Raw genomic sequence first — 15,191 nt, 5'->3', positions numbered from 1 at the left:
GGGTGGGTGACAGAGAGGCTGAGAGTGGAGAGGGAACCTGAGAGAACTGCAAAGGAGGACTTGACAAGAAAAGGGAGCTGCTTCCTGGAAGGTATATGACGGGCACTCAACACATGGAATGGATGAATAAGTTTGAAATTTCAAACGTGGGCTAAGAAATCATGGAGCCATGGAGCCATGGGTAGGAGTAAGTAAATGAGCACAGGATATCAGTCTGGAAGGAAGATTCATTGGGTTTTGGACACGTGGATCTTGAGGCATGGCATCCCAGTGGCTTGTCAAATACTGAGCCTCATAGCTTCAGTACACTGTTGAAATTGCAAGACTCAAGCATGGGAAACAAAAGGTAGAGTGCTCATCCTCGGGAATTGTGGTTGGAGGAAGGAGATGAACCTTAGAATGGGGCAGAGGAGCAGGATGGAGTATTTCAAGGACAGAGTGGTAAATAGGCTTCATGCTGCAGAGAGGTCAAGGAGGCCAACACTTTCTTTTTGGCCATGCCATGCAGCTTGTGGGATATTAGTTCCCCATCCAGGGATTGAACCTGGGTCCTTGGCAGTGAGAGTACAGAGTCCTAACCAGTGGACCACCAGGGAATCCCCTCAAAGAGACCAGCTTATACCAAATGAGGCAATGTGGTTGACACCACTTTGAAAATTCCAATACGTTGTCCAGACTTATGGGTAGAGTATGGAGGTGGGAAAGACATGGGATCCATAGTTAGAAGACCTCAGCTCAATTCTACTTCTGTCTTTTACCATGTTTCTGACCTTGGGCAATAATTGCTTAAAGTTTTCTGAGACTCAGGCTGTTTATTTATGAAATGAGAAAGAATGGCTGCCATGTTTGCATCTCAGAGTTATTGTGAGGTTCAAATGGAAAATATCTGTAAACCATTGGGTTTTCCCCTTCCATGTTGCATAAAGGGTGAGGCAAACACACAGTACTTGAATGAAAGTTTGAATGAATGTATGAGTGTTACTGTGGCTACTAATTTATGTTTCAACAGAGACCAGATGAAGAAGCTGTGGTGGATCAGGGTGGGACCAGCACAATTCTCAACATCCACTATGAGAAGGAAGAGTTGGAAGGTAAGCCCTGCTGTTACGTGTGCCGAGGGAAATCAGTGAGAGGCAGCCTGTGCCGAGGAGCAGCTTTGCTCTCAGGAGACCTGGGCTGGAGTCCAGGTCTGGCTCACCAGCTGTGAGACCTTGGGGGAAAATCTCTTAATTTCTCTTAGCCTCAATTTCCTCATCTCGTAAACAAAAGTAGACATAATACTACCTGTCTTACTGTTAGAATCTAGTAGACAGCTAGTGAGACAGTGCTTTGAGTAAAGTCCAATGTAAGTATTAATAAATGACCTATTCCTTGAGAATGCGAAGCACTCAGATCAGCTTATCGATTCTTGATGATTGCTTAGAATCATTAAGCAAAAATTACAGATACAAACACAAATCTATACAAAAGAAATAAAATACAAATAGTTTTAAAAACTTAAACATAAAACTTTATTTTTATCCCATTTGCAGTGTTTGCTTTCCCCCTTAATACCCATTTCTATCTGGTGTTTTCATCTAAACAAGAAAAGGGAAAACACACACACACCTGTGGCATATTTGCTGAGGGCCCACAGCACAGAGCTGTATAAAAATCCACCGAAGTGGAAGGGAAGGAAGAGGCATTTTAATTGACCTGCTCTGTCCATCTGTCTCTCTGTCAAGGCTCTTCTCCCCTCCCCTCCCCCAACTCCCCACATGACCATCATGTGCTATCCTTCTGCTTTCCTTTTTCCCACAGAGCCTAGTGTCCTGATAATGCTGGTGATTCTCAGTTCAGTTCAGTCGCTCAGTTGTGTCCAACTGTTTGCGACCCCATGAGTCAAGGCATGCCAGTCCTCCCTGTCCTTCACCAACTCCCGGAATTCACTCAGATTCATGTCCATCGAGTCAGTGATGCCATCCAGCCATCTCATCCTCTGTCATCCCCTTCTCCTCCTGCCCCCAATCCCTCCCTGCATCAGAGTCTTTTCCAATGAGTCAACTCTTCGCACTCAGTTTTATAAAAGAAAGGCTTGTGTCCACGATAACTTTAACACGAACCCACATTTGGCTCAAAAGCCTTTGTGAAATCTCTATAGCATCTCCTGCAACGTTGAAGGCTATGATACAGCAACTTTCTAATGACTGAGACAGCATGTGAAATGTTCTCTCTGTACTGCTTGTTCCCGTGCTGGTTTTTGTTTTTTTTTTCATCAAAGTTGTACAATCCCCAGAGAAAACTTGTCCTTTGGTTGGGAGAGTCAAAGCTGTAGAGGCTGACTCAGCCTCTGGGTCTGTTACCATGAGAATTTATGTGGGTGGCTCAGTGGAGGTCAATGGTGTTTGGATATATCAAGATCAAGCTTCCCAAGTTATTTTGACCAGATGGAAGAGGAGCCAGTGTGGCCTTCAGCAGTTGGAAGAAAGAGCAAGAAAGAAGGGTGTGGAGGTGGGAGGCGAACATTTGTTGAATACCCCTTGTGTGATAAGCATTTGATTAGGCACTTCTTTCTCTTTTTAATCTTCACAGCAATCAAGGCAGGTAGGTATCATCCCTATTTTACATGGTGGGGAAACTTCTCAGGGTCTAAGCAGTTAAGACTGGGATGGAATTCTGCTCTTTCCACTGTATCATACTACCTGCAGAGGAGGGCCTACCCAGAGTTAACCACCCGACCTCAAAATCTTGCTCCATCATGTGAACATTTTTATGCATTGCCCCACCCCTTCTTCCGCCTTGTTAATCCTGTTACCTCTCTATCCTCTCACTGTAGTTGGGAGTACTGTTACTTTTAGTTTAGTTGTCTGAGCCCACTAGACCTTTGCCCTCAGCCAGAAGTTAACCATTTATGAGCACTCTTCTCTACTTGGGAGTAGAATAATTAGCTTGGACCAACTCTCTTGGGTCCCAAGGACTGAGTTCCATCAGAGATCAGCTGAGTAGCTGGCAGTAGGAGCATCTTCTCAAGATGACATCGTCTATTCCTTGCGCAGTCTCCACATTTTCCTGTGAAAGAAGGCCATGTGTGACGATGGCATTGCTGGGGGTAGTGTACAAGGAAACAGTCGTTTACACACAGCCCGTTTTGAAAACTAGAATCTTACTTACGTTGGCACTTAAGAAAAAAGCACCACAGGCAAATGGAGGGCAAATAGTGCCCACTCCTCAGGCCTGACATGGGTCTTGAGTAGCTCTGGAGAGGAGAGGGAGTTGTGGTGTGCTTGTAGGACTGACCATGCTGTGGGCTCCCAGGGCATCCCAGCTCAGCGAGGCTGTGCTCAGGCAGGTGCTGTCTCTAGAAGACATGGAGTGAAATCAGTTCCACTCTGATGGAAGACAAGTAGACTGTTCTAATAGTATTCTCGTTCTCACGTGTGCCATGCTGCAAGGTTCTGTGGCTGCAGATAAATCTCTGGGTCTTCCTTCCCCTTTGTTCTACCCCCTTGACACCACCTGACATAAACCATGTTCAGAACTACTTCTGAGATGTAATCTCTGGACATTGTTAGAGACTTTTGTAAATGTGAGGGTTGTTTTCTTTTTTTTGCATAAATTAATCCATCAGCAGGAGCAGATGCACTAAACCATTACATTGTGTGTGTGCTCAGTTGTGTCCAGCTCTTCACGACCCTAGGGACTGTAGCCCCCCAGACTCCTCTGTCCATAGACTATTGCTGAAAAGAATACTGGAGTGGGTTGCCATTTCTTCCTCCAGGGGATCTTCCTGACCCAGGGATAGAACTCATGTCTCTTGTGTCTCCTGCATTGGCAGGCAGATTTTTTTTTTTTTTTAACCACTGTGCCACCTGGGAAGCCTTTGCTTTATACATATATATGTATGTGTGTATGTATGTATATATATATATATATGAGTCAAAAGCAAACATTAGGACAAATTTCCAAAGAGAAACTCGAAAAGAGCAATAGTGCCTGATTTCTTCAGGGGACTCTCCCAGTCCCAGAGGAACACGGGGCAGTGGCTTTATTTAGAGGAATGGCTTTTTCCATCTTTTCTGGCAGATCATTATTCCTGATTAGCTACTAGACTAATGAATCCTAGAGTGAGTTTGGTACCTTCTAATAAGTTTTTAAAAGAGGTAAGAGCCATTTGGCCTTAGTTATAAGTTGGGGGGAGGGGAAAGGGGCGGCTTGCAAATGCTCCACATGTTATACTTTCCCTGCCATAATTGACTTTGACTCAACCTGAAGCCCAGGAAATAGGGTACCCATCCGTGTGTGCTAAGGCGTTCTGTGTTCTGTGCGCATGCTCCATGCTCTAGCGTGCTCAGAATGCATTCAGCTTCCGAAAGTCCAGACTCCGTCTGCAGGGTAGGCTCGCTCTGTGATTCCTATCATGCTCTGCAAGATTGAGTTCCAATTCACTAATGCTCTCTGTGTGTACATACTTATTTAAAAAGTAAACTCTACAATTACATCTCCTAGTAAGTTTTATTAAATGAATACTTGTATTTGCACACAGTCCCTAGAGAGTAGGTTTGACAATAACTGGAAGAAAGACTGGGAAAAAGGCAGAATTTGGGTGGGTAAGTGCGTAGATGAGGGGGATGAAGACTGTGTGGGTAGGGGAGCAGTAGAGAGGCCAGTGAAGTGACTACAGGATTAGTTTAGGTTTAGTAAAGTCCCTGGGCTGCAGAATCCCATCAGACGGACTGGATTTTGTTGGTGCTGCATTCGTTTCCCAGTGTCCATTTGTTTGTCATCTTTTCTGATTTCACTCAGGATATATGAGTCCCTATTTCTGAGTCTCCAGCCTAGAAACTGATGTCTGGTTTTCTGGTAGCCATTTGGTTGTTCTTAGCTCTGACCTCTGCTGGGTTTTGTTTTCTTTTTTGCCTGTCTCTCTGGTGTTTTCAAAAGCACGTGCTGTGGTTGGCTAATATTTATGGGAACTCATTGGATCAAAAATACTTCTTAGAGAAGGAAAAGTCTTCCTTCGTAACTCTTTGCAAAAGCCCCTTATATAGGAACTCTTCCTGGACTGAGCTTTCCATTCCTAGGTTGATTAGGACCTTCTCAATCATCTCATGCCCTGGTGGGTATTTCATCCACTCTAAGCACGTTCACTTTGGTTGCATGTTCCTTTTGTGGCCCTTTTCAGATACTGTGTTTTGTTATATAAGGAATTCTGAAAGGAAGAAGGTCTGATCTGGGACTTTTTTTTTTTGCTTCTTTTTAAAATTTTTAAAATTATGAAAATATGATAACACATTTATAGTAGACTTAGAAAATATAGAACAAGGTTACCTATAGTTCCACTATATATTATAATTATTTTTTTAGTAGATAAATTAAGATTTTTAGTTGGAGTTTCAATATCAAACTCTCAAAAGTTAATAGAATCAAGATACAGAGAAGTAGAAGGAGAGAGTAGACCTGAAAAGCACTGTGAACCAATCCAACGTAATTAAGGTTTATACAATTTCCACACAACAGTAGGGTACAAATTCTATTCAAATTCCCATAGACTATAAACTAGGAGAGACTACTGGAACATATCCAGGGACATAAAACCAAGTGCAACAGTTTGGTGGCATAAAGGTAATGAAATAATATGGAGTCTGTTCTCTTATCACTGCGGAAGTATGTTAGAGATGAATATCAAAAGACATTTGGAAATAGTGTCTTAACATGAGATACCAGGTCACTGCAGGTGTCTGCCCCCAACCAATGGTGATTCCTGCGCCCTGGCCAAAGTCAGGCCACAGGGAACTTTCATCAGTGGAACTCGTGCCAATGGTATCTCAAGGAAAACGGATAAGTAGGAGCCATTGTTCACTCTCCAGCTTGTATGCTTTTACTAATACCTGTGCCCTTATGGCAAGTTCTCTATTGTCAGTTGGAGAAGGGAAAACAATCACAAGCCTTGTTTACAGATGGTTTCAGTTGCTGTGCTGGTGTCACCATTCTTGGCAAGTGGAGATGTGCTATTCCTCTCATGTCAGAGAGGAACAGAGGAATTTGTAAATTACTTAGTATTTTTTTCAATAAAATGTTTATGTTGGAAAAGCAGAAAAAAAAATGGAAAATAACCCACATGTTTCCAAGTGCAGCGTGACTTTTACCAGAGATCTTTGGCTAGTCACTGAAAGGCTCAATGCAGTTAGGAGACTGGAAAACATAGAGGGTGATCGCAGAGAGGAAAGCATTTGAAAGGGAAGCTAATATCAAAACGAGAAATTAACGTCAAAGATTCTCTTAAAATACCATGTATTTGGAAATTATTTGTCTACTTTTAAATGATGAGTGTATCGAAGGAGCCATAACAAGGAAATAGCAAATATTTGTAATAGAATAAAAATGAAAAGAGAATTTACCAGAATTTGTTGCATGCTGCTGAAGCTGCTCAATACAATCAAATATGATGTGGCGTCTTGAATAAGTTATGAAAACAAATAATGGACACTAGCATAAATTTTTTTGAAATTTGAACAAAATCTATACTTTAGTTAATAATACTGTATCACGTGTTAATTTCCTATTTTTTAACAACATAGTATTTCTTTATATTCTCAGAATTGGATTAGCAGTTTCAAGCTTCATTCAAATTTTTTAAAAAAGATCACTAATACAATAAATTTTCTAGACTTTTAGCAGTGATACTAGATGCCAAAATACTTGGAACTATATCAAAGTTTTGAGTGAATATAAGTTAGAAATCTAGCATTCTATTCATACTAAGTCAAACGAGGGGAATCAAAATGTCATAAATTTTTTTTTCTTTCTTTAATGTTTATATATTTGGCTGCACTGGGTCTTAGCTGCAGCATATGGGGTCTAGTTCCCTGATCAGGGATCAAACCCAGGCCCCCTGCATTGGGAGTGCAGTCTTAGCCACTGATCCACCAGGGAAGGCCCCATAAATTTTTTAGTTAGGGAAAAATTCCCAAGTTTTCTAAAATATATATATATTATACATACTATATATGTATATGTACAAAAGATTTTCTATTACATTTGACAAAGGCTTGAGAGAGAACATTTAAAAAAAAGAAGAGATGGAGAAATTGGAAAACAAACTAAATGAAGTGGGGACACTGAATGAATATGAAATAGAAAAAGTAAAACAATCTAGACAAAAATGAAAGATAATCATAGTCCAGTGGTGGTTTTTTTCTTCTTTTTAAAAATTAATTAATTTATTTTAATTGGAGGCTAATTACTTTACAATATTGTGGTGGTTTTTGCCATACATGGACATGAATCAGCCATGGGTGTACATGTTTCCCCCATCCTGAACCCCCCTCCACCTCCCTCCACATCCCATCCTTAAGGTGGTCCCAGTGCGCTGGCTTTGAGCGCCCTGTTTCATGCATTGAACTTGGACTGGTGATCTCTTTCACATATGGTAATGTACATGTTTCAATACTATTCTCTCAAATCATCCTACCCTCGCCTTCTCCCAGAGTCCAAAAGTCTGTTCTTCATATCTGTGTCTCTTTTGCTGTCTCACATAGAGGGTCATCATTACCGTCTTTGAAAATTCCATATATATGTGTTAGTATACTGTATTGGTATTTTTCTTTCTGGCTCACTTCACTGTGTATAATAGGCTCCAGTTTCATCCACCTCATTAGAACTGATTCAGGTACATTCTTTTTAATAGCTGAGTAATATTCCATTGTGTATATGTACCACAGCTTTCTTATCCGTTCGTCTGCCGATGGACATCTAGATTGCTTCCATATCCTAGCTATTGTAAACAGTGCTGCGATGAACATTGGAGTCCGGTTGTTTTTAAACATGGCTGCTCATTAGAAACGCATCTGGAGCTTTGGAGAAAAAAAGCAATACCTGGGTATTTGTATTCTTCAAAAAATGCCAAGAGAATTCTGATATGCATCTGGATTTTAAAAAGTGATTGCAGGTTTTTCTTTTAAATGGTAGTATTAGTGATATAGAATTCTATTATTTTCTGTTGACTAGTCATGATAAAACAGTATAAGTGAATAATAGTTACATAATACATAATAGTAAAAGATGTTTATCAGTTTTTACAATAAATAGTCAGATAAAAGATATTCATCATTGTAAGTCATAATGGGGACATGATTAACCTAACAATATAAAATAATTGCATATGATTTGAGGGGTTAAGCAGCGTGATGTGGTAAGTGGAAGTGCATGCATGGACATGTTTTCATCCACCCAGCCAGTTTATGTCTTTTGGTTGGTGCATTTAATCCATTTACATTTAAGGTAATTATTAATGTGTGATCCTATTACCAATTTCTTAATTGTTTTGGGTTTATTTTCTGTAGGTCTTTTCTTTCTCTTGTGTTTCTTGCCTAGAGAAGTTCCTTTAGCGTATGTCATAAAGCTGGTTTGGTGGTGCTGAATTCTCTTCACTTTGCTTGTCTGAAAAGCTCTTGATTTCTCCATCAAATCTGAATGAGAGTCTTGCTGGGTAGAGTATTCTTGGTTGTTAATCACTTTAAATACATTGTGCCATTCCCTTCTGGCTTGTAGAGTTTCTGTTGAGAAATCAGCTGACAGCCTTATGAGAGTTCCCTTGTATGTTATTTGTCATTTTTCCCTTGTTGCTTTTAATATTTTATCTTTGTTTTAAATTTTTGTCAGTTTTATTACTATGTGTCTCAGGGACTCTTCTCGGCACTTCCTGGACTTGGTTGACTTTTTCTTTCCCATTCAGCAAAGTTTTCAGCTATTATCTCTTCAGATATTTTCTCCGGTCCTTTCTCCCTCTCTCTGCTCTTTCTGCATGCTAAGTCGCTCAGTTGTGTCCACCTCTTCGTGACCTGATGGACTGTAGCCTGCCAGGCTCCTCTGTCCATGGGATTCTCCAGGCAAGAGTACTGGAGTGGGTTGCCCTGCCCTGCTCCAGGGGATCTTCCTGACCCAGGGACTGAACCCATGTCTCTTGCACTGGCAGGCATGTTCTTTACCACAGTACCGCTGGGGAAGCCTGGGACCCCCCATAATGTGGGACTTTTTTATTGGTTGGTTGATTGCTTTTTGGCTGTGCTGTGTGGGCTTTTCTCTGGTAGTGGTGACTAGGGGCTACTCTCTAGCTGCTGTGTGCAGGCTTCTCATTGCAGTGGCTTCTCTTGTTGCAGAGCATAGGCACAGGCTTCAGTAGTTGCAGTTCCTGGGCTCTTGAGCATGGGCTCAGTAGTTGAGGCACATGGATCTAGTTGCTCTGAGGCATGCGAGATCTTCCTGACCCAGGGATTAAAGCCATGTCCCCTGCATTGGTAGGCAGAATTTTTACCTCTGAGCCACCAGGGAGGCCCTACCCTGGGACTTAGAGGAGCTTGCAGATGAGTAGTGGGAGAAAAACTGATAAATACCTAACTTTAATGCAGTGCACAAAATAAGTGCATAAGGGAATGCTAGCCAAGGACTTTGGGGATTTATAGGAAGGAGGCAGCACATCTGATCGAAGGGATCAGCAAAAATACCAAGAAGGAAGGTGAATTTGCAGTGAGTCTTGAAGGAGTGAGCCAAGTCAGTGTCTGGAAAGCATTGGCACATTTTTGGAATAGCAGTTTGGTTTAGGTGGAGACCAGTGTGAGGTGAGGGTGGGAGCATCAGCTGAGGCCATGAGAAGGAGACAGGGTCAAAACCAGGCTGTTCTGTTGTTGGGGTAGATGCAGAAGGTATACATCTCTAGACTTTTTCCCCAAGAACATTTATTCAGTGTGGGCATGTGTGGGATTTCCATTTTGATTTCTCTTGAGCTGATCACTCGGTTCTTTTAGAGAGCTTTCCCTTTCTTTCCCTACTGAATGTATAATCTGTTCTAGAGAAAGAAAAGACTAGAAAGGAGGCTGGGCCCCCTGCATGCTAGAGCATGAAGGGTCCTGATTGTAGGAGTGAGCCAGGATCAGGGCAGTGCTTCAGGAGGGCTTGTTTGTAGGACTGAATTGGTAGGGGAGACAGGAAGGAGGCCCCTGCTGTCCTCACAATGGGAGGAGAAAAGACTTGATCTAATCTGTGGATGATCATAATCTGTGGGATGGAGCACCGAGGGGCAAGGTGGAAATACAAGGTAACACTGAGGTTTCCAGCCTGGAAAGTTGAGAGAATGGTGATGCCATGGACAGAAAAATATAAGACATGAGTATGAGCCTGATTTGAGATTGAGGACAGTGAGTTTGCTTTGGAACATGTTGACTTTCCAGAGATAAACATTTGGGGGTCATTTGTAGACAGAAACTTTGAAATCATGAAAGTAAATATCACTAAAAAGAGAGAAGAAAGGGGCAGAAAACCTGGAGAACCTTCCTTTGATGGATTGTGGAAGGGGTGGAGAAGCAGCCAGAGGAGTGCAAGTGAGCCAGGGAGGCAGTGGCCCAGGTGCTGGGGGGCCCGGACCACCAAGGGGAGGAAGTCCTTAGGGACTGAGATGATGGCTGCAGCCTGGTGGGCTCTCTAGGAAGTCTTTTGAATTGGATTGAGAGAGACATAATATGATAGACTTAGTGGTTTAGTGGACTTCAGTGTCCCTAATGAAGGCAATCAGTGGCGAGCAGCCACATGCAGAGGCTATGGAGATGGTGAGGAAAGGGAGCTAGAGCTGTAGCTCTTCTTGAATGTGACCTGATGGAGGAACTTGGAAGAGTAGCACTTCACTGGGAACATTTCTTTTTTAAATTTATTTTTATTTTAAAACTTTATTTTTATTGAATGAAAGAATCTTTAAATTCTATAATACTTTACAGTTTTCAAAACTTTCCCACACATGGTTTCATATAATCCCATAATAACCACTTTTCCCCCTACTCCTATACTGCTTCCCTCCCGCCACCCCCACTGGTAACTACTAGTTTGTTCTTTATATCTGTGAGCCTGCTTCTTTTGTTGTTTTATTCACTAGTTTGTTGTATTTTTTAGACTCCACGTAGAAGTATTGTGCAGTATTTGTCTTTCTCTGTCTGACTCATTTCACTTTCCATAATGCTTTCCAAGTTCATCCATGTTGCTGCAGATGGCAAAATGCCATTCTCTTTTATGGCTGAGTAGTATTCCACTGTATGTATATACGCCACGTCTTCTTTATCCATTCATCATATGATGGACACTTAGGTTGCTTCCATACCTTGGTAATTGTAAATAATGCTGCTATGAACGTTAGGACACGTGTTTCTTTTCAAATGAATGTTTTGTGGGTTTTTTTTTTTTTTTTTAATATATATACCCACTCCAGTACGCTTGCCTGGAAAATCCCATGGACAGAGGAGCCTGGTAGGCTTCAGTCCATGGGGTTACAAGGAGTCGGACACGACTGAGCGACTTCACTTTCACTTTTCACTTTCATGCACTGGAGAAGGAAATGGCAACCCACTCCAGTGTTCTTTCCTGGAGAATCCCAGAGATGGGGGAGCCTGGTGGGCTGCCGTCTATGGGGTCGCACAGAGTCAGACACGACTGAAGTGACTTAGCATAGCATAGCATAGCATCCAGGAGTAGAATTGTTGGATCATATGGTGGCAGGAACATTTCTTTATTAGGTAAGAGAGACTTGAGAAGCCCAGGGAAGGGATGGATGGAAAGGAGACACTGAGGATAACTGATAGAGTGAGACCCAGCAGGATGGGATGTGATACTCATTAGCCTGTAAAGAGGGGGACCTGGGGGAGGAAAGTGAGCCAGGCTGAGAAGGTGGGAGTTCACCGGACAGAACCTGTCTTTTCAGTACCGCATGAAGTGAGGTCACCTGCTCAGAGGGAGGAAGTGTGGGGAAGCTTGTGGATGTGAAGACAGCGACAAAAGCTCCTGTGGTGGAGATGTGCAGAGGCAGCCTGAGATCAAGAGTTAAGCAGCAGAAACTGGGCAGAAACGGGGCAAGGTCACAGCTCTGTGTGTCAGGTGTGTAGCATCCTTAGAGTTGCTGATTCTGGGCCCCAGGCTGGGCAGGAAGGCCAGGGAAATCAGGTGGAGGTAAGACAGGCCTGGAAGTCAGGAACAAAACAAAATAAGGTTTATGGGTGGGATGAGAGAGTAGAAAGGAGGAACTAGAAAGGACTGCTATGGGATCACTTATTATCTTGTATTCTTGTAAAATATGTAATATCTCTCCTTTATGCTCCCAGCCTTATACCCCTTATAATTTGTAACTAGCCTCTCACTGCTATTCTAGATGGTGTATTCTACAGTGCAGAAAAAATAAAATGGAAACTGATCCTAGAATGTACTGGCTGCTAAAATTGATTCCAGGCATTGTGTTAAGCATTTTACATACATTATCTTATTTACTGTTCACAAAAGTTTAAAGAATAAGCTACAATATTCCTTGTGAAAGATAGTCACAGAGAGATTAGATAATTTGTTCAGGGTCACATGGCAAGTGAATGGTGAAATCAAGTTTTGGACCCAGGCTGGTTGACTTGAGCACTTAACCACTTTCCCAAATGGCCTCTGTGCCAAGACTTGCTGTAGGTGTCCTGGTGTGACCATATCACGTTTTATCAATTGCTCAAATTGTCTTGTAGTGGCAACTACTAGCTTTTGTTTTTGCCCCTATAGTTTGCAAATCATGTTCACGCACATAATTTTCTTTGATCTTCACAACCCTCCTGTGAAGTTTGCAGCCACAAACAGGATGGAGATCTTCAACTTGCCCATGTCTACAGATTCAGTCCTGGAGGTCTTTGAAGTTTTGTCATTACAGAGTTGTGACTTTTTCTTCTTCCTCTTAAATACACTAGCCTCCTTTTCTTAAAGGAGTTCTCTCTTCAGACCTTCTGCTTCTTTTCAGGCCATAGGACCCTGTACGTGGGGGTCCGGATGCCACTGGGCCGGCAGAGCCATCGGCACCACCGAACGCACGGTCAGAAGCACCGGAGACGAACGCGGGGCAAGGGAGCCAGCCAGGGGGAGGAAGGCGCAGAGGCCCTGGCCCACGGTAACACCTCAGGAGGGCAGGCGGGTGGGCGTCCACAGCTGGGAGTCCCCCTGAGACTGAGGGCATGTGGGATGGACATCCAGCAGGTAGTAGTTTTCATTCTCTAGGCTTTGAGCTTGCTTCAAAGAAGAAGAAATGCCTCTGAGAATCAAAAGTATCTACCTGAAAACATCACTGTTCAGGCCCCCCAAATCAGTACCATAGAAGGTGAAATAATTTGCTGGAGAATTAGCTATTCCTTTTGATCAAATTAATCAGATTTCTAGTTTCTTATGGGTTTTCTTCAAGTGGTGTTACTTAATTTTTTTCTTTTCATGAAACTGCTTCCAAAGAATGAAAGTGGAAGTTGCTGACTCGTGTCCGACTCTTTGCAACCCCATGGACTATACAGTCCTGGAATTGTCCAGGCCAGAATACTGGAGTGGGTAGCCTTTCCCTTCTGCAGGGGATCTTCCCAACCCAGAGATCGAACCCAGGTCTCCTGCACTGCAGGCGGATTCTTTACCAGCTGAGCCACCAGGGAAGCCCGAGAAAACTGGAGTGGGTAGCCTATCCCTTCTCCAGTGGATCTTCTCAACTCAGAAATTGAACGAAGGTCTCCTGTATTACAGGCGGATTCTTTACCAACTAGCTGTCAGGGAAACTCCAAAGAATAGTTTTGTTTTTTTTTTTTAATTCTGGAAGTAAAGAAATCTTTTTGATCTGAATTCAGGATTGTCTTTATATGTTTCACAAGCTGGAAGCCCCCCAGGTGCACTGAGTGTGGCAGGATGCTATTTCTGTCCCAAGTGGAGGTTGGGAGCAGACCTTTCTCTGTGGCTGCTTTTCCAGACACACCATCTCAGCGTGTTCAGTTCATTCTTGGCACTGAGGAGGATGAAGAACATGTGCCTCATGACCTCTTCACAGAGCTGGATGAGATCTGTCTGAAAGAGGGAGAAGACGCTGAGTGGAAGGAGACAGCCAGGTGAGGCCCTGAATAGCCTGGGCCAAGGTTTGCTGGGGCAGGCAAATGTGTACCTTTCCATGAGTGACAGGTCTGCCTGCCTTTTATTTCTTCACGGGAGACGTGATGACTGACATGGGCACTGATGTTCTAGGCTCTTGCATGGGAAGTCTTGATGTTGGCCTCTTTGTCATGTCGGGGGTAACTAACACCTGTTCCAGTTGACCTTGAGCTGGGGATTGGTGACAGAAACGTGGAACAGGGGATCCTCTCTCACTTGTTCCTGGGCTCTTAATATTGTGTGTCTGACTTGGAAGATGCCTGAGGGGGCCACCTTGGCCTAGACCTAGCCCAGCAGACATAGCCTTTTTCTATGGGTGAGCCATAGCATCATTTTTTTTTAAAATTCTTTAATTTATTTGACTTTGCCAGGTCTTAGTTGCACCATGGGAGCTTTTAGTTGCAGCACATAGGAACTAGTTCCCCAAACAGGGATCAAACCCAGGTCCCCTTCATTAGGAGCATGAAGTCTTAGCCTCTGGACCATCAGGGAAATCCCAATCATTTGAGGTTTAATTCACTGGAGATTCCCTAATTTTTGAGACATCCTATGGGACAATCCAACTTCGTAGAGACCTCTGGGATAATATCCAGCCTGACAGTAGGCTTCCCTTGATTAGAGAGTGAGTACGCTTGTCTAAGGCTCAAACCCAAGAATAACTCTCAGATGAACCAAGCCCATGTCTAGGGTTCCTCTAGTAACTGACAAGTGAGCCTTCTGGGTGATACAAAGCCAGCATGCCTGAGCCTCAGGGAAGAAAATGAGGTGGATAACTAGCAAAGCATGGCTCAAGGCCTCATTGAAACAGCTCTTCCTGGATACCTGCTGTATCCATAGATGTGTTCAATGAGTAGAGAGGATTAAACAAACCAATTAACCTCATACCAAGCAAGAAGGCAATTAGCCTTAGCATCCTGTCTTTGCAAACTTCTGAAGGTCACACAGACTTCTTAACAAAGAAAAATATGATCATTTTATTAATGTGATTTGTCAGTGTATCCAAATGATATAGATTAGATCTGTTTTTTTAGTTGCACAAGTAATGCATGCTCACTATACAAAATGAGAAAATAAGGATAAGCAAAAAGAAAATAAAAATTAATACCCCAGGGATAATGAATATATTTGGTGTCTTATATATGTGTGTGTTGTATTTTAAGATTTTCCTTTAATAAAAATGGAATCAAGCTATACTCAATTTTGCAGTGGTTTGTAACCTGCTTATTTCACTTGCCATTGCATGCTGAACATATAGA

General features: G+C 42.7%; 1 protein-coding gene across 1 annotated transcript in view; it reads left to right on the top strand.

The window, feature by feature from the left end:
* Positions 1 to 1,016: 1,016 nt before the first annotated feature.
* Positions 1,017 to 15,191, top strand: part of SLC4A8 (solute carrier family 4 member 8) — a 66,648-nt gene continuing 52,473 nt past the window's right edge. Inside the window, exons 1-3 of the mRNA XM_052640542.1 lie at positions 1,017 to 1,091; positions 12,763 to 12,928; positions 13,760 to 13,895. Of these exons, the coding sequence (XP_052496502.1) occupies positions 1,017 to 1,091; positions 12,763 to 12,928; positions 13,760 to 13,895 (377 nt within the window). The remainder of the gene's footprint in view (positions 1,092 to 12,762; positions 12,929 to 13,759; positions 13,896 to 15,191) is intronic.

This window comes from Budorcas taxicolor, chromosome 5 (assembly GCF_023091745.1).
Source record: "Budorcas taxicolor isolate Tak-1 chromosome 5, Takin1.1, whole genome shotgun sequence".
NCBI classification, from domain to species: Eukaryota; Metazoa; Chordata; class Mammalia; order Artiodactyla; family Bovidae; genus Budorcas; species Budorcas taxicolor.
This window is presented reverse-complemented; position numbering and strand designations above follow the sequence as displayed.